This window comes from Mus musculus, chromosome 2 (genome assembly GCF_000001635.26).
Source record: "Mus musculus strain C57BL/6J chromosome 2, GRCm38.p6 C57BL/6J".
Taxonomy (NCBI): Eukaryota; Metazoa; Chordata; class Mammalia; order Rodentia; family Muridae; genus Mus; species Mus musculus.
This window is the reverse complement of record NC_000068.7, coordinates 93737686-93760241: the sequence shown is the minus strand read 5'-3', so window position 1 is coordinate 93760241 and position 22556 is coordinate 93737686. Positions and strand designations below refer to the sequence as shown.

Here is a 22556-nt window from a genome sequence, read left to right as displayed (position 1 = left end):
CAGTGACAGGCTCCGCATAACCAGAAAAAAAGAAATTAAAAAAAAAAAACACTCCTAAAATTCACATGGAAGCGCAAAAACCCCACAGATAGCCAAGAAAATCTTAAACACAGAAACCGATGCCAGACATGTTACATGTATGTAGTAGTATAACTTCAGGTTATACCTCTGAGCCATGGCAGAAAAGACTAGTGGAATAGAATAGATGACCACTTACTTTTTTATAAAGGTGTCAAAAACACACAGTGCATAAAAGACAGCCTCTTCAGCAAAGGGAAGTAAAGAGAGACATGGGACCGGGATCCAGGAGCCTCGGGGCACTGTAACAGGAAGGAGGAGATGAAGCCTGGGGAGGGCTGGGTCACAAAATACTGATAATGTGGTCGAGGTGTCCTTGCTCTGTGTAGATGGTGTATAGATCACTATAGTATTAGTGGAATAAGAATACACTTGGGATCAACCTGTGTGACGCCAGTGTAGAGGACTGGTGTGCGTGGTGATGGGACGGCATTGGAAACTGCTTGAGGAACCCAGGAGAGAACGAGTCCAGGTAGATTGGAGCCATGGATGGGAGATTAATTGTTCTCCCTGGTGAGCCAGGTTCACTCTGAGGGGCTTTCTCAGTTTGGCTCCAGTCTGCTTTCCTAGCCCTCTCTCTTGCTTGCTTTGAGGAGTTCTCCATTATGGCCCAAGTTACTTCTTTCCAGCATGCCCACCTATTGTTCCTCCCTAGCCCAGTACGCCTTTCTTTGCCATCAGCTCCTCCTCCCAGGGACCTGCATATGCATCCTTCCTCCACAAGGCCTTGCAAACCCCCACGCAGGAAACATGACTTCTAAAAGCGTGGAATCTGTTTCTTTCCGTTGCCTAACACACATGAAAGCATAATTTCCTATGAGGTTTTAAGCAGCTGCAGGACTCACATGCCAGTATGATAGCCATTATTTTGGTCGTCCCCCGCATACCACCTGCTTAGAACGCAGGGGAGTGATAGATGTCCTCTGTAAAGTCTCACAGTGCACACATAATGCCTGTGGCCTGTGCTGGTCACAGAGTTGACAGGTTGTGTAAACAAGTGAGGATGTGGGCTTCACACTGCCGGTAAAGTCCCGTGGGAGCCACTGAGCCCCCCCCCCCCCCCCCGCGCGCCTGCCCCCCCCCCCCCAGTGTGGAACCTAACTCCTGAACTAGCATATGGTGCAGGTTTGAACTGAAGATTCTCACGTGTGCTCATCTGCAAGTGCTACCAGCATCTTTGGGCAGACTGTCTGGGAATTAAGGACTTCACCCTGTGTGTTTATCTAGAGTTCTAAGAATAAATAATTGGAGTTTCAATTCTCTTTTTGTGAGTCTAGACTAAGAGAAACTGTGAAAGTGTGGGTTTAGAATGGGTATGCTTGGAGTTTAAGATAGAATGGTCAAAGTAAGGAACTCAGAGCTTGGTAAATAACAGGAGAACAAAAGGCAAAAGCTAGGTGCACGTCCAGTAATGTGCTTGATATTTTTGTTTGGTTCTTTCCTAAATACCTACTCAGGACACTTTGGTGTTCATCACCTCTGTAGTCAGGCAGGTGATGAGACTCCTGATTTACACCCAGGGCGGCTCACTTCTGCGTCGGCAGTGGAAGCAGTAGGGGGGAAGCTGGATAGCAATGACTCATGTGTAGCTGACTTCTCCCTCCCCTCAGGAATATTTAGCTGACTTAGATGAGATTACTCTGAGCCCAGCCTGCGGGGAGTCTCTCCTCCAGATTCCAGCAAATTTACAATGTCAGACACCCAAGGTGGGAGTAGGTGTGGATGGTGCTCAGTAAATCAAGGATGCTCTGGGATGCTCAAAGGTGTGCTGCTGGCCTACCGCCTGCTCTGTGCATGCTCAGACAGGGGAATGAGAGGTGAAAGCTGTATTTCGGATAGATACAGCTGTCTCCATTCAATATAGAAATGGCTATGGCTTGTGGGTGACAGACAGTGAGGGGTTGAGGGGTGGCCTCCTGGAGCATTCATCACCAGGTGCCTCACTGTTTTAATCAACAGGGTGATGGCAGTCACACTGTGTTCCACTCTCAGGGCCAGGGAGGGTTTGCCACAGAGAGCCCTGAGCACTAATATAGCATGTCTGCCTAGGTTAGAGATTGTGCTCGGAAAAGGACTTCTCACTGAGCTTACGCTGGGGAGAGGCAACTAGGGATGGAGAGAGAGAGTGCAGGCAGTAAAGTGAGGACTAGGGTACAGTCAGTCTCCTAAACCCCTATGAAAAAGCCAGATGTGGTGGCACACACCTTTAATTCCAGAGCTGGGGGTGAATCCCTGGCCTTCTGATTGGTGGTATCTCAGGGTTGTTTTGATTTGCATTTCCCTGATGATTAAGAATGCTGAACATTTTTTCAGGTGCTTCTCAGCCATTCGGTATTCCTCAAGTGAGAATTCTTTGTTTAGCTCTGATCACAGGGCCCCCAATGGAGGAGCTAGAGAAAGTACCGAAGGAGCTAAAGGGATCTGCAACCCTATAGGTGGAACAACAATATGAACTAACCAGTACCCCCGGAGCTCTTATCTCTAGCTGCATATGAATCAGAAGATGGCCTAGTCGGCCATCAGTGGAAAGAGGCCCATTGGTTGTGCAAACTTTATATGCCTCAGTACAGGGGAACACCAGGGCCAAGAAGTGGGAGTGGGTAGGTAGGGGAGTGGCGGGGGGGGGGGGGAGGGCATAGGGGACTTTTGGGATAGCATTGGAAATGTAAATGAAGAAAATACCTAATTAAAGAAATATGTCTAACACACACACACTTACACACACTTACACACGGGCACATCAAAAGTTGTTTTTAAAAAGAAAGAATACAGAGGGGGTGGGAGGCTGGAGAGATGGCTTAGCATTTAAGAGCACTGGTTATTCTTCTAGAGGTCCTGAGTTCAATCCCCATCTATAAATGTAGCCTCATGAGATCTGATGCAGACAAAGCACCCATGTACATAAAATACATGAAATACATATATAGATATATACATATACACATACACTCATACATCATAATAAACAAACAAACAAATAAAAGAATGTATGTTTTTATCCTGAATTTTCTTTGCTCATCCCAGGGCCTCCTGTATCTTTTACCTTTTCTATTTGTCTGCTGACTGATCTGTTTCTGTGTTTGCACTTGCCAGCCAAATGTTATCATCATCTCTCTAAGTCCCTGCTTCCTGCCTCACTATCCCTGCAGCCACTTCTGGGCTGGCCAGGCAACCATTCTGGATGTCTGGGGTCAGATATGTGAGGTGCAGGAGGGTGTAGATGGAGGCCAGGACAGAGATAGGGTGTTATACTGCATTTGGATCTCTAGTACACGCTAACCACGCTTAATTGTCTCAGTAACAGCCTTTTAAACCATCAAAAGTAATATCCTCAGAATTGTGAATTTCCTCATTATTTGTCTATAATGTGATTTTTATTCCATCTCTATCAGTGTTGTGATCTTATTCACTCATTGATTAAATTTTTTTCCAATTTTAATCAGCAATAACACTAGGGAAGATTTCCTTCCCTTTTCCTTTCTGCATTTGCTATGTCAGATATGCTGGCCAGTTTTATGTCAACTTGACCTAAGCTAGAACCATTTTAGAAAAGAAAATACCTCACTTGGGCCTGTAGGCAAGCCTACTATATTTTCTTGATTAATGATTGATATGGGAGGGTCTGGCTCACCATGGGTGGTGTCACCCCTAGGCTGGTGGTTCTGGGTGCAGGCTGAGCAAGCCATGAGAGCAATCCAGTAGGCAGCATTTCTCCATGGCCTCTGCCTTAGTTCCTGCCATCAGTTCTTTCTCAGGCTTCTCTTCATGAGGGACTAACCTGTAAGCTGAAATAAACCCCTTCTTCTCTAAGTTGCTTTTGATCATGGTGTTTTATCACAACAATAGATAGCCTAACTAACACATTAGACCCGAATCACAGAAGGAAAATAGGCATTCTCATCACAGCTATTGATAAACTCTAGTGAGGCGTCTGGGGAGGCTGCTTAGCGTGTGTAACCATGTAAGGGTAAGATGGAAAAACAAGAGCTGGTTCCAGTGAGGCCAGCTGGAGGGATGACTTACCTGCAGATAAGATAACCAGGATTGGCCGGGCAGTGGTGGCCCACGCCTTTAATCTCAGCATTTGGGAGGCAGAGACAGGCAGATTTCTGAGTTCGAGGCCAGCCTGGTCTACAGAGTGAGTTCCAGGATAGCCAGGGCTACACAGAGAAACCCTGTCTCAAAAAAAAAAAAAAAACAACAACAACAACAACAACAAAAAAAAACCAAAATACAAAACAAACAAACAAACAACCCCCCAAAACCAAAGATAACCAGGATTATCTAGTATGGGAACTTCCTGTCAGCCTCTGACCAAGCCCAGAGTTTGGCTATAGAAAGTTCCAGGGACTGGCTACACTCTGAGATGTTCATGAGAGCTCCTGGCTGGTAGGTGCCAGCCATGGGCTCAGTTGGGCAAATGTGGGGAGTCCTGCCCATCCACTCCAGGATCCAAACTGGCTAGGGTGGGTGCACAGGACTTACATTTCTAGCAGGTTCCCAGGCCTCGGGTCTACTGTATTATGGTGCTGACCTGGGGACCATGTTTTGATGTGGAGTTTGACTGACTTTCCACATCCTAGTTCACTGACTAGAGGAGGCTGTCTCTCCTCACCTTGACCCTCCATTTGACCTGCAGGGTTCAGGTCAGAACTATCCAGAGGCTGTTCATGCTGTGTTGTCACTGCTTCGCCTACAGCTGAAGGCTGCATGCACTCAGCTGTGCAGATGGCCCTTGCTCACAGTGGCTGTGGTTGTTCTGGAAAGATCACTTAGCTGTAAATGTGAACAGGCAGTAATTACTTGGAAGCCCAGGAAGGATGGTCAGATGCAGGAGGCAGAACTCTCAAGTGGGAGAGGCACCAGTTTAACAAATTGCCTAGTTCAACTCAGCTCCGCCCTTTAGCTTCTGGGTTGTGTACAACACAACCTCTGGAATTTGAGGGCCTGTTCTTTTCCCCAAGGGGCCTTCTAAGGCTGATTCTAGGATCCTTTCCCTCCTACTGCCTAGATAAGACAAAAATATGTATGGAATTCAGAAACCTAGTTTGCATTTTAAGTACATTTTTGAATTATATTGTTTTTAGAAGTATATCCTGAATTGGGAACATTTGCACAAGTGGCCTAGTAGACTACTTTATATTGTAGACTTTTCTGTGAAAAGCTGCAGGAAAGCCAAGTCTCAGATTATCTGTCAGCAGTCAGGGAAGAGAGAGCTGGGCCTTGGTCTATGGATAGAAAGATGCAAGAACTAAGGAGCTTGGCTGATTATGGTCAGAGGGAAGATAGGAAGGCCCAGGCCACAAGCCAGATTTAAAAGGGGAGAGTATATAAGGAATGTGAAAGGCAAACTTGGTGTGTGTGAGATCATAACTGTGTCAATCTAATCTTCTGCAGTGGAAGGAAAGATGCATAACAGACATCTGTGTTATAGGCACCCCAAAGGGGACACATCACCATGTGGGGTGGCACCCCAAGGGGGACACATTCCCCACTCCCTGCCTCTATCCTTAACTTGTGGTCCACTCTGAGGGCCGCAGCATTCATGAATCAAACCTGGCTGCCTCTTGACACTGCACAGCATGTGCAAGTGGAATAATATTATGGAGTGTGTGGAGGCTTGACCTGCAGCAGATGGACAGGGGACACACAGGCTGTCCTGGTGATGCTGCCCAGCACGAGTTATCAGGCATGAGCACAGCAGATCCTTGGTCTTCAGCAGCCATGGCCAGGCTCCCTTTAGGTCAGCCTCAGCAACCCCAGAACATAGTTTTAAGTCTCCAAAGTAATATTTGAATGAGATTTTCTCATAACCAGGCCGTTACAGTTGTGATTAGAATAATTGGCCACATTGCTCTAGCTAGAGTTTTTGACACTTGATTTTTATCCGAGCCCTCTCCCTTCTCTCTCTGCAATATTTATTTATTTTATCATTTAAAAAGTAGTGCTGTGTCACATATGCATTTTAGTAGTCACATAAAAACTGGAACCTGTTCCTGGGGCATCTGCTTTCAACTCTTCCCTTCCCCTCTGCGTGTCTTCCTGCTCCCATACAAAATGCTTATAGTGGCATTTTAAAATTTCTCACTGAGAGACATCTTTTCCACATTTTCCAAGTTGGTGTTTTTTCTCCCATTCTTCACTTTCTCTGTTTTTTGCATGTATTAGACCAGTGCTAATGAGTCATCACTTTAATTAAAATGTTGTTTACCTTGTGTATTGGGGCTATGAACAGTACTTAGGGTCCTCTGTTTTCCAGGGAGTTGATAGTTACTTTTGTCTTTTACCTTGTTTGGCTCTATTGCAAATGGTTCTCACGTTATAACCACCCTAGTTAAGACAGTAAAATGGTCGGCTCAGGTAAAGGCCAGCCTTCTTTCTTTGGCTGCCGAGCCCTGTCTCCTGCAGTGCGAGTCCTTCTTGGGTCTATGTGTAGCTCTTGTCCCGATCCTCTGCCATGCTGGAATTCTTTTTCCTCTCTGCTTTGTTCTATTTCCTGTTCCAGGGTCTAGCATATTTCTTTTTCTGGTGTCTTCCTTCCAGGGAGCTGCCTAAGGCAGTGCACAGGAGAGGAGACACTGCTCAGTCACTGTGGGTGTCTGGAAATGAGCTTCCCATGTGCTGAGGGCTTGGACTCGGAATTGTGGTGGAGGCAGATTTACTCGGAACTTTGAAATCGTTGCTGGTGTCTCCTGGTCCTTCCATGTACTCTCAGAAAGAGAAACATTTTAGTTCTTGGCTTTTAATGTTAACTCTTGGCAACTTCTGTGTTCTAAAGATTTTAGGATAATGTGCCCCCACATGAGTGTTTTTGCTGACAATGCTGATTCAAGCTCTTTCAAGCTGGAAATCCTTGCCTTTCAGTGCAGAGGCATTTTCTTCTTGAATGTCTTTTGTTATTTTCTTCTTCTGTCCTCTCGTTTCTCTCTGCAGCTTCTGTGCCTGGATGGTGAATGTGTGGAGTAGCTCTGCTGCTTTTTCTTCTGGGCCTGATCCTTCTGTACTCATTTCTGGGACATTTCCTCCCTTTATATTTTAACTTTTCTTTTAATTAAAACAAACAAACAAACAAACAAACATCTTTTTTATTTCAAACTAATCTTTCATATCAGTTCTTATTTTAAGGATACGTTATTTTCCATCTCTGAAAATATTGCTTGTGATTGTATTTATTTATTCTTTCCTTTTTCTTTTCTAATTTCTTATTTGCTCTTTTGTAGTGAAAGCTTTCTTTAAGCACCTGGTCAATGGTGGCATCATCTCTTGTGAGTGAGGCACAGAAAGCTGATTGGAAGGTCTGGGCTTAAGGTGGGGACTCTTGTGCCCCAGGGTGAGGGTCAGAGAAGGGATGAGTAAGTGTGGGCCCCAAGCATTTGAGAACTGAGTAAGGGAGGGAGCGGGAGTCCTTATCCTTTGTTTTGTAGATGGTACCTCGCCCTATGTGTTAGTCAGGGTTCTCTTGAGTTATGGAACTTATGGAATAAATTTCCCCTCCCCCCATCCAAGAATTTAGTAGTTGCTAGTAATTGCTCAACCCCACAAGGCTGGAGGTCTCAGCCAGTCTTCTTTATGTGCTGGAATCTAGAAAATACAGGCTCAGTTGCTGGTGAAGGAACGGCTGTGTTAGCTAGGCAAGGTCAAGCAATTGAAAAGTAAAAGCTTCCTTCATGTCCTCATATAGACTTCTAGCAGAAGGTATAGCCCTTTGAAGGTGTGTCTTCGTGGTTCTCAACCTTCCTAATGCTGCAGCTCTTTAATACAGTTCCTCGTGGTGTGGTCACCCCAACCATAAAATCATTTTCATTGCTATTTCACTGCTGTAATTTTGCTACTGTTATGAATTATACTGTTAATATCTGATGTGCAGGATACTGGATATGTGACCCCTGTGAAAGGCTTGTTCCACTGTGGAGGAGTTCCAACTCATGTTTTATCCTGGTGTTGTAATGGTGGTGTGGCTCACAGGCTTCTTCCAAGGTGTTTCCAGTGTCTCATTACTGTTTCCTTTTCTTCTGTGCATATGAGGGAAGTAGTGGCTTTCCCAACTATCAATAATACCCTTTTACTTTTCAAGTTCACACCCTCCGTTTTGAGTCCCATGTGGGTTCCCGTCTAGGTAGACTACCAGTGCTTCCTGGCTTTGGAGGGTGCTTCTCCTTTCACCTGAACCTCTTATTGTTGCTTATTTTGGAAGTTTCTCATCATCTAGTCTATGAATGGTATGCATGTGTATTTCTCACTAGTTATCCCTTCTGGAGTCCTGGTAAATTCGGGTACAACTTTTTTTTCTTCTGCCTTTACCTTCTGTTCTTGTTCTGTTTCCTAGGTTTCCCACATTTCATATCTCTGTGTGAGACAGTGTTTTCTACCATTTCATCTATCTATTGTGATTTAAACTTCAGTAGCTACTTGTAAAAGTTCATTTTGGTTACTTTAATCAAATCTGTCTGCTTGGCCCTTATGTTTTTGTTTTTAAGACAGGATGTCACTATATAGGCTGACCTTAAACTCTGAACCCACCTGACACCCTTTAGTGTCTTTTATATCTTCAGGAATCTGAGACATTTATTCTCTGCTTCTCCAGGTTTCTGGATTCCTGCTGAGATCTCATTGTGTCAGTGTCTGCTGCTTTGGTTATATTGTTTCTTGGAGGCTTTGTAATTTTGGAGCATGAGTTCATCTTTGATGAGGTAGGGGTGTGTGTGTGTGTGTGTTGTCAATGATTATTTAAGGAGTTAATGCTTCTTCAGGTACTCTAGAGATGAATCATGCTCCTGCCCCAGCCCCGCAGGTGGACTATCTGTGCCTTATGTAGACTGTTATATCCAAACCTGCATGAGGACTGCTTTCCACTAAACTTTGCCAAGGAGAACTCTGACACCACCCCAAGCTCAGGCTGAGAAAGAGGAGTGTGTTGTGTTGCTTATGTCTCTTTGTAGATGGCTTTTCCTGCTCCTCATCCTCGATCACACGGGGTTTGTGTCCCAGAATCCTTTCCCCATCTCTCCCTCCCTGGCCTCAAAGGTACTGATGCTGACTGAGCATCATTGGGCCCAGCCATGGCTCTGCAAAATTCCACTGTCTTCCACCCCGGGGCTCCACTTGGTTCCTGGCCTCTGGGATTTCTTTTTTTCCTGTAACCCCAGCTGTAGGTTGAAAAGGAGTTTTGCTGTATTTTATCCCACATTTCTATGTGTTTTACAGTAAGTGGATTTTTGAAAAGAAACATTCCCATGTGTTTCAGCTTCCAAAAATTTGTCAGACCCAGATCCATTGCTGTCTCCTTCCCTGTTCCTTTTGCTCCTGTGGGTCTGTGCCTTCTTTCTTCCCCCAAGAAGAAACAGAGGAAAGCACAGTAGACAAAACATATGCCTTAGTGAAATTCCAGAGAATTAAGAAGTGGCTGTGTTGTGGAGGCTGTCCCTTCCACCTTACCAGCTCTCCCCAAGTGCTGCATCCTGTCATTTCACAGACAAAGACTTGGGTTTTCTTGGTCATAACTGTGATGGCCCTCTGTGCTCAAATGTCCTGAGCTGTAATGTAATTATTCCCAAGACTGCCTGTGAAATCTTCCCTCCTCACAGCTGACCTTGCTGATAGAGCCAGTGGGCTGCCAGCACACAAGTCTACGCACGTCACGTGTCCTTTCAAACTGCTAGAATTTTTCAAGCATGAGATAGTTAGGTGAGATTGCAAATTTGCTTACCCTCTCATGAGAAGTAGTGGTTTAGTAGCCTCAGTTGCTGTCTTTAGACGATAGGTGAGCCTTGGTTGTTGGAATCAAGTGAACCCTGAGTGTTTTCATGGAGGTCTTTCTTTCAGATGTTGTCCATATCCTCACGAACTAGAGGGTGAGGATTGTGTGTTTGTTCTAAAAAAAAAAAAAAAAAAAAAAAAAAAATTAAACCCAATCCTATGCACTATTCCTGTCAAAAACAGTAGAATTGTTATTTTTAATATGTCAAATTGTAAGCCAATAAAATCAATGGTTGCTATTTTTGCCAATATCTTAAGCAGTCATATCATAGATATAGTTAGTGAAATTTATTGCTTACAGACTGTTATAACTCATGAATTATTGAAAGTATCAACATCTGGAATCTTCTCTTTGCTCATTCCAAATTCTTTTAATATGGCTTATGTGGAGCTGTTCACTGGCTTGTGTCCATCCCGCTGATGGAGGCCGCAGCCAGATGAGGTTCTTATAAATGATCGCCTTCCTTTCCAAGCACTGGGAAGACGAAATGTCAACTTTTTCCTCACTACCTGAAAAGCAATCAGTGGCCACCCTTCCAGCTCTTCCTGACAGTAGTTTGGCACTGTAAACAGAGGGTGGGCATCTGGCCAAATGTAAAAGACTGAAGTGGCCAAGCCTCAGCTAATAGCAGGAATTTTCAAGAGGTAGTCAGGTGGGTTTAACCCCTGAGCCTTCAGTGAGCTAAGTGCAACCCAGACATTTCTGAACCGCGTGTTAATCCTCCCCTACTGCTCATGATCTGAGTGACTTGAGGTGACTGAGAGACTCTCCCTCAGCAACAGTTTGATATCTGTAAGGCTGGGCCTAGGAGTGCTAATGACTACAGAGGAGTAGTACTGTGGGCCTGGGTACCAGAGGTTTTCCACAGAGATCTCTGTCCAGGTCTGGTGTGAGGGTTCCAGCGAAGGGGAGCGAGTGCAGGCAGAAAGATGAAGTCTCTGCCGTGCCTTCCAGGTCGCTCAGTAACTCCAAGCTGCTCTGAACTGAGTTGGGTTGGGCTGGGCCAATGAAAAGCCAACAATCCAGTGAGGAGTGCGGTGGGACCTCGGGTGCCTCTTTGGGACAGAAGATCTCTTCCCAAGTGTTACAGCTCTTGGAACAAAAGACTCAGATGAAGGAGTCGTTCTCATGCACCTTTAAGTCCCTGGATGGATTTATATACAGTTCTGGGGGTGATTCAGGGTTCAGCAGCAGCTACCTCTCATTGGCTTGGACTGAGAGTTTGGGGGAAACCTTATTTGCATGTGGGAAGGCTTGGTGCTGTTCCTATATGACTGATAGCCACGCCCCTCTCCTGTCGGGGCTGTGGGGGCAGTAACTTCAACAGGGGCCAGGGGTCCAGGAGACATGATTGAACGCCTTGGAACGCCTTGTTGGAAATTACCACCGGACAGGTCCCACTGGGGTTCAAGACCTAGGCTCGACTGCAGACCAGGCTGTCTACATAGCCTGTTGCCCCACATAGTGCCACAGTTAATTCCTGGTTACTTATTGGAGTCTGAATGTTCAAAGAAAAGGACATTTTGGAATCAAACCTGAGTTCAAGAACATTCACTAGTTTGACCCTGTGTGGGTTTCTTACCTTTTTGAAATTTATTATCTTTATTTGTAAAGTGGGAATAGTGTAGGGTAATTCTTAAGTAGTATGATTATGAAAAATTGGAGGTATAATTTACAAGGAAGATGTTTATAAATGGCACAGTACTTTAAAAAGTTGTTACTGTTATGGCCACTGATGCAGCTGACCTCAGCATCTGTGTGGGATTCCTGTGGACAGAAAACCCCACCGATGGTTAAGCCCCTAGTGTACAGTGTGCGAGTGCATAGATCTATGCTCGTTCTCCTAGAGTCAGATAATCTCCAGACTGCTCCTGATGCCTGAGCCTCTGTGAGTGCTTTGTGAACATCAGTTTTACACGTTCCTTACAGAATTAGCATTTTTCTGAAGTGTTTTCAATCCACACTTCGTTGAATCTTTGTATGAAAGAACCACAGGTAGAGGTCAGGCTATCCAGTGCCTTATCATATGGAAACAGGAATTTACAATGGGATGCCACTCTGTTTACAGCGGGACTTTCTTTACACCCGAGTGACTGTCTGAAATATTTCTGTTGTGGTTCCTTTCACCCAGCAGCAGCACTCGGCTACCTCAGTCCTGACTAGCGAAGGAAGTGAGACATTCAGGACCTTCCTCTGGACTAGGTGCAGCTCAGTGGCAGGACGCCTGCCTAGAGTGCAGGAAGCCCTGGGGTGTGATCGCAGAACCACACAGTCGCCATCACCATCATCCATGGTGATAAACCACCTCACCTTTTTGGTGACAAAACAGGGGTCTGAAGAACTCTAGCCTCTCCTGTGTAGAAATTCTGTTTCCATCATTTCAAGTGTTATATAATCACTGCCAACTTTCATGAGAATTATTTCCAGCAAACTCACACACAAACTTGGCCCTCAAATTAAACAAGACACGTGGGAGTGTATGACTAACTTGATCGCGTGAATGCAGGAAGATCTCTCCCAACTGAGTAGTAATCTACCAGAGAAGTACCATGGGTCAGTTTTAACCAGTTGCTGAGCTGTCAGGAAGGGAAGCTGAGCCCTGAAACAGATTGGCCCTTGCTGCCCTGGGAAGATGGGCATACAGCAGGTGTTCACTGTGGAAATCCAAAACCTTTGGTGATGCGGAGATTCAACATGACCACTATGTGAAGTGGGGGGAGGGGGAGGATAAGGAACAGGATTCGTCACCTGTGACCCATCCAGACCAAGACATGGAGAGCTGTGTCTGTGTGACATGAAGATGGGACCTTCCTAGATTGGCTCAGTGCTGAGGCCTGTGCTCACAAACCATCCCACCCCATGTAGGCTGTGGGCCAGGGTCACACCATGAGGTTAGTCCCGATACAGCGAGAGGGAACTGGATAGAGCATGGCCCTGAAACTCAGACCCTGCCTTGAGAAATTTATCTTCAGTCCACGTCTCAATCCTTTCAGTAAAGTGTCAAGAGAAGTGAGGAGCCCCCATCAGAAACCATAAAACCATGAAGCCCGAGTAAGAGCAGCAGAAACCAAGCTATCCAGACTCCCCATTTACACTTGAGGATGAGGTCCAAAGAAATGGTTAGAACACAGCCCAGAGAGACAGCGGTGGAAGCTGACGTGGTGTGGAGAGCAGCCGTATGCAGCCAGCACACCCAGTTGGAGCTGCAAGAGGAGAGAAGTATGAGAGAAAGAGGCTGTTTTGGAAAGGAAGGTGGCTGATAGTTTGAAGAACTGTTACACAGGGCCAGGCCTCAGACCCAGGAAGACCAACAAACCACAGGCAAAATATTACAAATAAGTGTGAGGTCCATAGTGAGCCAGGTCTCCAGAGAAGACCCCATTATCCGGAGGACAGAGAAATGTTTGAATGTACCCTCATCGCTGTGGCTCTTGGTGTCTTCAGACATGACAAGGGAGACATATGTGGTCATAAACATCCCCCTGCACCATGGCAGCAAGCAGCTCATGGAGACGTGCATGAGGCAGGCGGCAGAGCTCCTGACTGGCAGCTAATGCTCCCTGTAGTTGACAGTTGTCTTAGTCTTCTGGCCTTTGATCTCTGTCACCCCTATGTCTGTTTCATGAGTCATCAGTGAAGTTTGGCCTCTGTCATTATTCTATTTTTTTTTCTTCAGAGCAACCTGTTATTATTTGGGAGGCAGGAGGTTGACTCTAGATTTGTCTTCAGTTCTTTCCACTGTGAGCTAAGAAATCTAGCTTGGAGACACATGGCCCGTCAGCATGCTCTGGGAGAAAGCTGTGGGTAGTCGGGGCTATAGAGGTTTAATGGTTAAGGCAGCATGGGCCACATTACTGATTGCCCCTTTCATATCTCCCAGTAACCATTAACATAAATATCATCTCACCATTTTGGACAGGGGACACCACCCTTGTGCGAGCGAGTAACATGATGAGAACTCTTAACCCTCTCGTGGCTTCCTTTGCTTCAGAGCCTGTGGCCCACATCCGCCCATAGTCTCTTTGAACCTAGGCAGGAAGGAAAGGGTTAACTCCTGTCGGTGTTGCCCTTTGACCATTGCAGGATAAGAGGCATGATGAAATACTTTTCAAAGTCTTCTGTGGAAACACATCATGCATAATTGGAGCAAAAAGAATAAATCAAAGCTTTCTCCCCCCACCCCCTCTAGTCTGGTAATTCATAATTGAAACCACATTGAAGTAAGGGTTGATAACTTCAAAACAACAAGACTGCCCTTTCTATCAAGGTAGGAATAGGTAAGGCTGCTCATTACAGGGGCTCCAGGCTTCTGTGAAATAGCCGGTCCTCTTCCTCTCTTCTCTGACGTCTCATTTTTCGCTCAGGAAAGTGCCTCTGTTTACATCAAATATAGGCCGACTTAATGTCTGTCCTCGTCTCTTGTTTCTGCATGAAGTTAGACAGAGGGACGTGGAGCGTCTCTGACATGGTGAGGACAGGGAGTTAGGTTTCCAGTTGTCCTTGGCTTCTTCTGTGCTGGCACTGAGACTGCGCAGGCTGACGAGGCTGTGGTCAGTCAGGAAAAGCAGCCTTTCCCCTCCTGGTTCTTATGGTCCCCAAGTCAACCCAGGAAGACCTTTTCAGAATGACTGGCAAAGGTCATTTTGTTTCTGCACAGTAACCATGGCCAGGATGGCTTCAGGCTACCATAATCTCTGATTCTACGAAGTCCAGGACAGGGATGCAGAGGTACAGGAACATCTTCCTCTATGTGCAGCCTAAGGTTGAGTCCTTTGAAGAAGAAACCATTTGATTGCCCTTGACTTTAAGGTTGGTCTCCCCCGGCCACTCTCGAGGTATTCCGAGACGTGAGTCTTCTAGAAAGGAGCCCACAAGCCGTCCACTGAAATGAAGGCAAGCACTTCTGTAGGGCTGGCTTCGAGACTGGACGGTTGCCCTGGTTACTATCAACTACTTTTGTGTGACTGTAGTTTAGCAATGAAAGGTTTCTTCGTGGGATTTCCACAGCAAATACCCATTGTAGGGGTGAGGTGAGAGGGTGGGAGGATGGGTGAGAGAAGAGCTGGGCAGTGTGACCGAGGCCAGGGCTTTGTTAAATAGCTCATCTCCTGAAGCCTCTGAGTGAGCAGATTCCCAAGAGGCGATAGGTTTGGAACTCCTGCCGTCCTAACTCACAGATGACTTTACCTTCTTTCCCGTCCCCACTGCTGCGTGTATCTTGCCCTCGTAGAGACTTAATCAGGCACCAGGGTTAATTGACAGCATTGTTTGCTTTTTCCTGGCAGAAGCCAGAGCCTTGAGTAAATTATGGAGGTTTAAACTTGCCTGATTTCCTGCAGAAAGTGCGGTCAAGAGGTCCCAGACTGTAGACACTCTCTGTGACCAGCCAGCAGGGGTCAGTCCTGAAAGGTATTTCAGAGGTGACTAAATGCCTTTTTTTTTTTTTTTTAAATGTCCCTTTCCAGTGGGCTATTTCTCTGGGCTTGGTTTGTTGACCTTCCTCCAGTGGCACAGAACTTCTCTGAAGGCATGTGGCCCAATTAAAAGCTGCCTTTGCTCTACCCTGCTGCTGAGCTCTGCAGCCAAATGTGATTATGTTCAGGGAGGGGGTGGTACTTGATACAGAAGCCCGCCACTCACCAAGGCTTCCTACCTGTGAACTTTAAAGGCAGACATGGTCACGCATCAGTACAGCACTACCCAGGAGGAGAGAGCTTCCAAAGAAACAAACGAGGCAGGCCTGGGACTGAAAAGGCCTGCAGGATAGGGCTTCTCACTCCTGGGATTCAGCCTTTGTGATCCTCTCTGTCTCTCTGGACTCTGTGCACAAGCTGCTCAGTTGGCAGCCCTCCCCTGCTTCTCCCTTCTGCAGCTTGCTTCCCCGGGGTGGTGTTGCATCGCTGCTTGTGGAATCCTGTTTGGTACCCTATTGTACTGCCTGCTGTTTGGCATTGTAATTTATCGTTCTACCCTGCTGTCTTCCCCATCCAATCACCTCGCTGTTGTGAGTGAGGAATGTGTTCATCTTTGCATCCTGAACACTCATCTAAGCTTGGAGGACATGATTAGAAAATGTAGACATGAAGAACGTGTTCCTGGAACACTGCTGGTACGAGTGGTTTCTGCATTGCCAATGCATTGTGGCAGATGAAAGCACACAGTAAACTGCAGAGTAAAAAGCAGGGTAAACTAAGCCATGTATTCTATCCTAAGTGTTCATGCACAATGTCATGTAAATTCAACATCATTCCACGGGGAAATAGATACTGTCATGGTTCCGTTCTTAAAGATGAGGAAATGGCTGCTGACAGAAATGTTTTCATGTTATAAAGCTTGTCAGTAGCAAGGCCTCTGCGCCAGTTAAACACTGCAACAGCATTCTGTAGTTCTGAGCACGGCGAGAGTCTGGAGAAGTACTTCTAAGGTGAACTAACCAAGTTGGAAACTATTTCAAAACTCATGCTTCCTGCCTCTACGTAGGGGACAATTGTAGTAGGGTCTGGGTCAGTGGATATGAGTCTTCTGCTCTCCAGCATTTTGAATAGTGCAAGAAGACACTGTTGCAGGCACTGGATGTTATGTCCCCTGCCCTCACAGAGCCTTCGGTGTGGTTGAAACAGAGGCTCAAAAGGGAAAGAGCAAATCGTGAGAATAAAAATGGTCTATTTGGATGATTAGCAGAAGTAGAATTCAGGTAAACCAGGACACTGGGGATGCTGGAGAGGAGGCACGATTTCACATAGACAGTGTGCTGAGACCCTAGACATGTGATAACCCACTGCACAAGATCAGTCCTGGCTCCCCTCCCCTGGAGTCGTGGATGCCCAGGATGTGCATTCCCTCTTCTGTGCCAAGTAGCACCATCTTGAAAGCTAGCAGCAGTGTCACAGGCTATGAGAGAGAAACTGAGGCACAGGAGGCATAAGGACTTTGTCCAAGTTATACAGCTGCTAAGAAGGAGAAACTGGACACGGTTGAGGCCTCTTGGTTCCCAAGCTTGCGGCAATGGCGCTGCCTCCCTCTGGCAGTGTGTCCGACTCTGATGGATCTGTAGCTCATATGTGCCTCCTGCACTCATCTCAGTCTCTGGAGTTCCAGGAAGCAGCTGGCCAGATTTCAGGCCGGTGAGCACCTTTCCATCTGCCCCCCATGTGCTGCCTTCCCCCATGCCCCAGCCCTGTTTGGGATGCAGGCGGGTAGTGTGGGAATGACAGTCCTTCCCAGCAAACTGTCCCTTTCCTTCTTCCCTGCCCTGACCACCCACTTCCTAAAGGCACCAGAAAGGAAATCTGTCATCTGGCCAGAGACAGCTCCTTCTCCTGGCAGCACCTTGAAATCAGCCCAGGGCCTTCAGGGTGCCTCAGGTTAAATTCCAGGGTGCCCATCCACTAAGGCTGGCTTTGCATGTCTCAGAACCTTATTCTGTCCATGCTGTGCAGGCGTCCAAGTACGTTGGCATTCTCCAACCTCCTCCCACAGCAGAGACCTTGTTTTGTTGTTTTAATCGTTTTTCCTTCTGCCTCTGTGGGATAGTAACCTTTGCAAATTTGTGTGCCCACTTTGTCTTGGAGTTGGATATGTGGTGTGTTTTGTATGTGCTTTCTACAGTCACAGTTCTTAAAGGCTGGCTCTTGCTTATTGGCCCAGAATTGATAATAAGGATCAAGAATTTTTAAGGACTATTGTTTTAGTGAAGAGGTAGCTATATTGCCCACTGGCATCCCTTCCCCTTCCTGAAGTCCCACCTGCTGAGTGTGTGTGTGTGTGTGTGTGTGTGTGTGTGTGTGTATGTAGAGGAATGTGGGAGGGGCTGGAGTTACTGCCTGGGCTGTTTGAGTTCCATCACTCCCGGGCTAGATCACATTGAACACAATTTGTGATCTCTACCCCAAGCTTCTATCACCTGTGATGAGAACAACCCTGTCTAGGGGTTTGAGTTTCAAATGAGCTAATGAATGTGAGACCCTGTGCACTCAGGGCTGCTCACTGAGCCTTGCCTCGGTCCATACATTAGGTGATCTTAAACATCCTTCATTTCAAATGATGTTTTTCAAATGGACCGTAAGGCTCATAATGTCCGGGCATGTCGGTTGGGATGGTAATGGCAGAGGGCAGCTAAGCAGCCCTGGAAGAGTGCCTGTGACTTAAGAAAAAGGCTGCCTGTTGACTTAGCAGTTCCATAGAAGTCAGGACCAGATGAAGAATGAGGCTTGAAGCAGAAAACACAAAGGGTTCCTAGGAAGGTAGCAAGATTCTAGGGTATGGATACTAACACCCAGCCACTGTCCTCAGACTGAAGCTTAGGGTCAGTGTGACGTCATGGCTCTCTCGGCTGTGAATTCCGGTGGTGGCCATCTCTGGCCAGATAAGCTTTAATATACTGATCTTATTAGGGCTGCAGAAATCCCGTTCGGACTCCCCGAGTCCCTATCCCATGTGTAGCCCATGTGTTTGTGTACATTTCCTGGCCCGCACTGTCACATCTGGCAGACAGCTGTTGTCACATATGTGGTGATGGGTGTCTATCAGTGGCATAGATAAGATTGATAGGAATCCAGAGACTAAAGGGTTATAGGGAGTTGAAGGGCAGCCAGAATGACAGCTGGGGCTTTCCACATTGTCCTTGTCATTGTGAAAGTTTTGGTTCTGGGCTGTTAAGTAGCTAACATACAGTTGTGGGTCTAGTTAATGACACCAATTGTATACTTAAAAGCCATTTAGAATGGAAATGTTACATATATTTTATCATAGTTTTTTTTTTAATAATGTAACCAGAACCATTGTGTTCTGAGTATGTATAGTATATGTGTGTGCACATGTAGTTGGGGTCGGGGGTGGGTGGGATGAGGTACACATGCCTTTTTTACATACAGAAGCCAGAGGAGGGTGTTAGTCTGAGTTTTATCTCCACTCAGCCTGGGCTCTTCTGTTAAGCTATCCTGGGTAGCTAGCAAGCCCTAGGAAGCGTCTTACGTCTTATGTACCCATAGTGCTGGGCTTATAGATGTGTGTGAGCACACCCTGCTTGTTTACATAGGATCTGAGAACGCCTTTGTGCTTGCTGAGTGAGCATGCTTACCTACCAAGCCATCTCCCCAGGCCCTGCTGCATTCTTAAAATGGGTGGCTTGTAGAGAATGTGAATTTTATTTGAAGGAAGCTCTTAAAATATGTAAGATTATTTTAATTATAGCTTCCTATCTGTCATTAGCACAGAAGAATTTTCACTTAACACTGTTATATTTAAATCAGGTTACTTTTTTTCTCTTACTTTCAAAACTTTATTTTGACCAAATTTCTAAATTATGGAGAGATTTTGAGACTGGCCCAGCAAATTCATGTTTACACCCAAATTCACTTTTGCAGAGAGTGTTCCTGGCTCCGCTGTGAAGGAATGGCGGCTAGTTACACGGTTTTATCTTTTTGGTTTTTCTATTTCTCTGTTTTAAAGGCCCCTGTGTTTGCTCTTTCTTGGTCCCCTGCAGTCTGAAGCTTTTGCTGTTCCATGGCGTACTGAGAGTATGCCTCATTTCTGTGACAGATTCATTTGTTCGTATTCTGTGGTTTTGGGGGTGGCTGTTGTTGTGGCGGTGGCTGCTGCTGTTGTCGTTGTCGTTTCTGAGACTGCCTATTAAAAGGATGCTGGACTGACTGCCCTGGTTTCTGACCTATTTTTTTCTATCTCTTAAATTAAAAACCTCACCCTTAAACACACACACACACACACACACACACACACACACACACACACACACACACACTCTTCTCATGGCTTTTAACATCCTAGAGTTCTTTCCAATCTTTGACAGATAATTTAAAATAAAAACCACTTTTTCATGGCTGAACCCCTTTTCTCCCTGGGGATATCGTTTGTTGCTTTAACTTGGATCTGTGTGCCCATTGTCTGTCTGCTCTGAGCTTTGTCTGCTCCTTTGGTTTGTGCCACTTCTGCTAAAGATGCTCTTGAACTGTCTGTGAGTCTCGAATCTGTGCATGATTAAAAGAGGAGATGCTAAAAGATGATCAGTATGTAGGTCTTTGTGGACACAAGTGCTGCCTGGGGGCTTCCCTGGGAGCTAGAGATGCCCAGATAGCCACATGGCTGGGACTGGAGTAGGGAAGGCAGCCACAGGGCTCCTCACTCAACATCCACGCTTTATCCTAGTTTGCCTCCTGTGCCTCTGTCCCTGACTGGAGGTTCCATTTCTACAGAGAAATGACCTGCTGGGTTGGAGAGAGAAGAGTTGTGAGCTGGAGTCTGACATCCTGACACAGTCCTTTAAGTAGGCCTCTGCCCTCAGCACTGCTTCTCCTGGCAGGGTCAAGTGGGCATGTCCTCTCCTGCCTCTGGCCCTCTCAGGCATCCCAGCCTCTCCACTCTCCTGCCGACTCCCTGCTGTCATGAATTCCCATTCTCTGCAGTCATCAGCTGCCACCTCAGTGGTTTGGGGAGGAAATGGAGGTAGATGTGTGTTTTAAATCCATCCTGTAGAAACATCGCAGCTCATGTACTCTGTGCCCTTCTCAGTGGTGTCAGACAGTGAGGAGGGGGCACTTGTAAGAATGGCTGAGCTCTTTCTGGTGTTGGGCAAAGCCGCCAACCTGCTGCTTCTCCTTCCTTGACCCTTGTCCTCCTGTCCTCTTGCAGAAGTGGGCTAGTGTGAGCAACCCGCTCTTCCTGCCGCTGATCCCACCTCAGTCCCAAGGCTTCACTGCCATCGTCCTCACCTACGACCGCGTGGAGAGCCTCTTCCGGGTCATCACCGAGGTGTCCAAGGTGCCCAGTCTGTCCAAGCTGCTGGTGGTCTGGAATAATCAGAATAAAAACCCTCCGGAAGGTAAGGAGAATGAAGAGGTGTAGTGTCAGAAGGGGCCATCTAGGGCTTCCCTGCACCCCTAACTGCACTGACTTGGGGTGGACCCATGCTCCCACCCTCTGCCAACAACACCGCCAGGGCAAGGCAATGTGACCCTGCTGTTTGGAGTCATCTCACCAGAAGTGTTCTAGGGTGGCCCAGTGAACTCTGAGCCCTGGCATAGATGGAGCCACAGTGTTTGAGAGCTTAAGAGTCAAGGGGATCAAAGGCTATCCGCCTTGGGAAAACAGGTCTCAGCTTCCCTCTGCCGTCCCAGCAGATTTGTTTACATGAAAACTCAGTTTACAGGGCATTAGTTTTCTGCTCCCTTATCTCTCTTCTGATATTGAGCCCTCCTTCAAGGAAACAAAAAGCGATAGCCTAGCCGCTGTTCTGATTAGGTCAGCTCCACAGCCCCTGTAGCCTTGCAGCCTAAAATGGGTTCTCACAGGAGCTGGCTGGATGCTCCAGCACTTGTCCCCTGCCTTGGCCACCCCTGTCATCTGCTGCAGCGACTAGGGTGAGGCCTGTTTTATTAATTGGATTTGCTTTTAATTTGGGACGCACAAGAGTTTGTCCTACCTGCATTTAGCATCTCGTTCAGCCTGTCTATTACTGACCCTAATTCCAGGGACTTCAAAGCCCCTGCCATTTAGTGCCTATTAAAGCCAGGAAGTTTCTGATGGATTAGAGCAAGGAATGAGTTTGAAGTCTGTAATGTGCACTGCTGTCACCGATAAGGTCTAGTTTATTGCCTGACAGCAGTATCTGTGCTTTTGATGGCTGGTCCCCTTTAACTGGTTACACTGAAGTCAGGATGGCCAACCCTGGAAGCCACAATGGTGAGTTAGTGCCCAAGCTGTGAGAGAACAGCAGTTCTCTGTGAGGCAACTCAGAATTCGCCAGAGAAAATTCTTGAGTCTCCCAACACATGCTTAAAAAAAGTACTTCATGGCATGTTTATTCTCTGAAAGGGTCACATGCATTCTTTAAATTTGAAGAGCCATCATTTGAGTAAAATAGGTTTTTAATTTTTTAAACTTTATTTATTATATGTGTTAGGATGACGTATATGTACACAGGTGCATGTATGAGTGTCATAGCATGGATGTGGAAATCTGAGCACAACTTTATTATTTATTTGCGTGTGTGTGTGTGTGTGTGTGTGTGTGTGTGTGTGTGTGTGTGTATGTATGTGCGTGCGTGCGCATGCGCACATGCATACCATGGCGTGTGTGTGGAGGTCAGAGCACAATGGTAAGACTGGAAGATCAAGCTCAAGTGCTTTTATAGGCTGAGTGGCAACCCCTCCACTGACAGACCTTCCCACCACCTCCCACCATCTTCACAAGAGTGTCTAGGATCAAACTTAAAAGGTGGTTATGTTGTTCAGAGGGGCCCTTTACTTGCTGAGCCGTCTCCCAGACCTTGTAACTAGCTCTTTTCAATAAAAGCCCTACGGTATGCCCCCAAGCATTTGCTAGATATTTATGCCAGATTTTTTGTTTTTTGTTTTTTGTTTGTTTGTTTGTTTTGCTTGTTATAATGTGACCAGTTTTCAGAATTTCTGATTGGCTGATCCTTTAAAAGAAAGGAAAGCTGGGTGTGGTGGAACACACCTAAAACCCCATCCTCAGTGATGCAGAAGATGATGATGGTGGTGGTGCTGATGGTGGTTATAATGATGTTGGTGCTGATGGTGTGGTGGTGATGATGATGATGGTAGTGGTGGAGGTGATGGTGGTGATGATGATGGTGGTGATGGTGGTGATGATGGAGGAGGAAAGGGGGAGGGGAAAAGAAGATATTGACATAATCTAAGATGGAAAGATAAGGGTGCTTATGGAAGGAAACCATAAAAGAACA

At 46.3% G+C, this 22556-nt stretch overlaps 1 protein-coding gene across 6 annotated transcripts in view; it reads left to right on the top strand.

The window, feature by feature from the left end:
- Ext2 (exostosin glycosyltransferase 2) overlaps positions 1–22556 on the top strand; it is a 126938-nt gene that overhangs the window by 62327 nt on the left and 42055 nt on the right. For all 6 annotated transcript variants that reach the window (NM_010163.3, NM_001355075.1, XM_006498733.4 and 3 more), the window contains one exon: positions 20483–20672. In NM_010163.3, the coding sequence (NP_034293.2) occupies positions 20483–20672 (190 nt within the window). The remainder of the gene's footprint in view (positions 1–20482; positions 20673–22556) is intronic.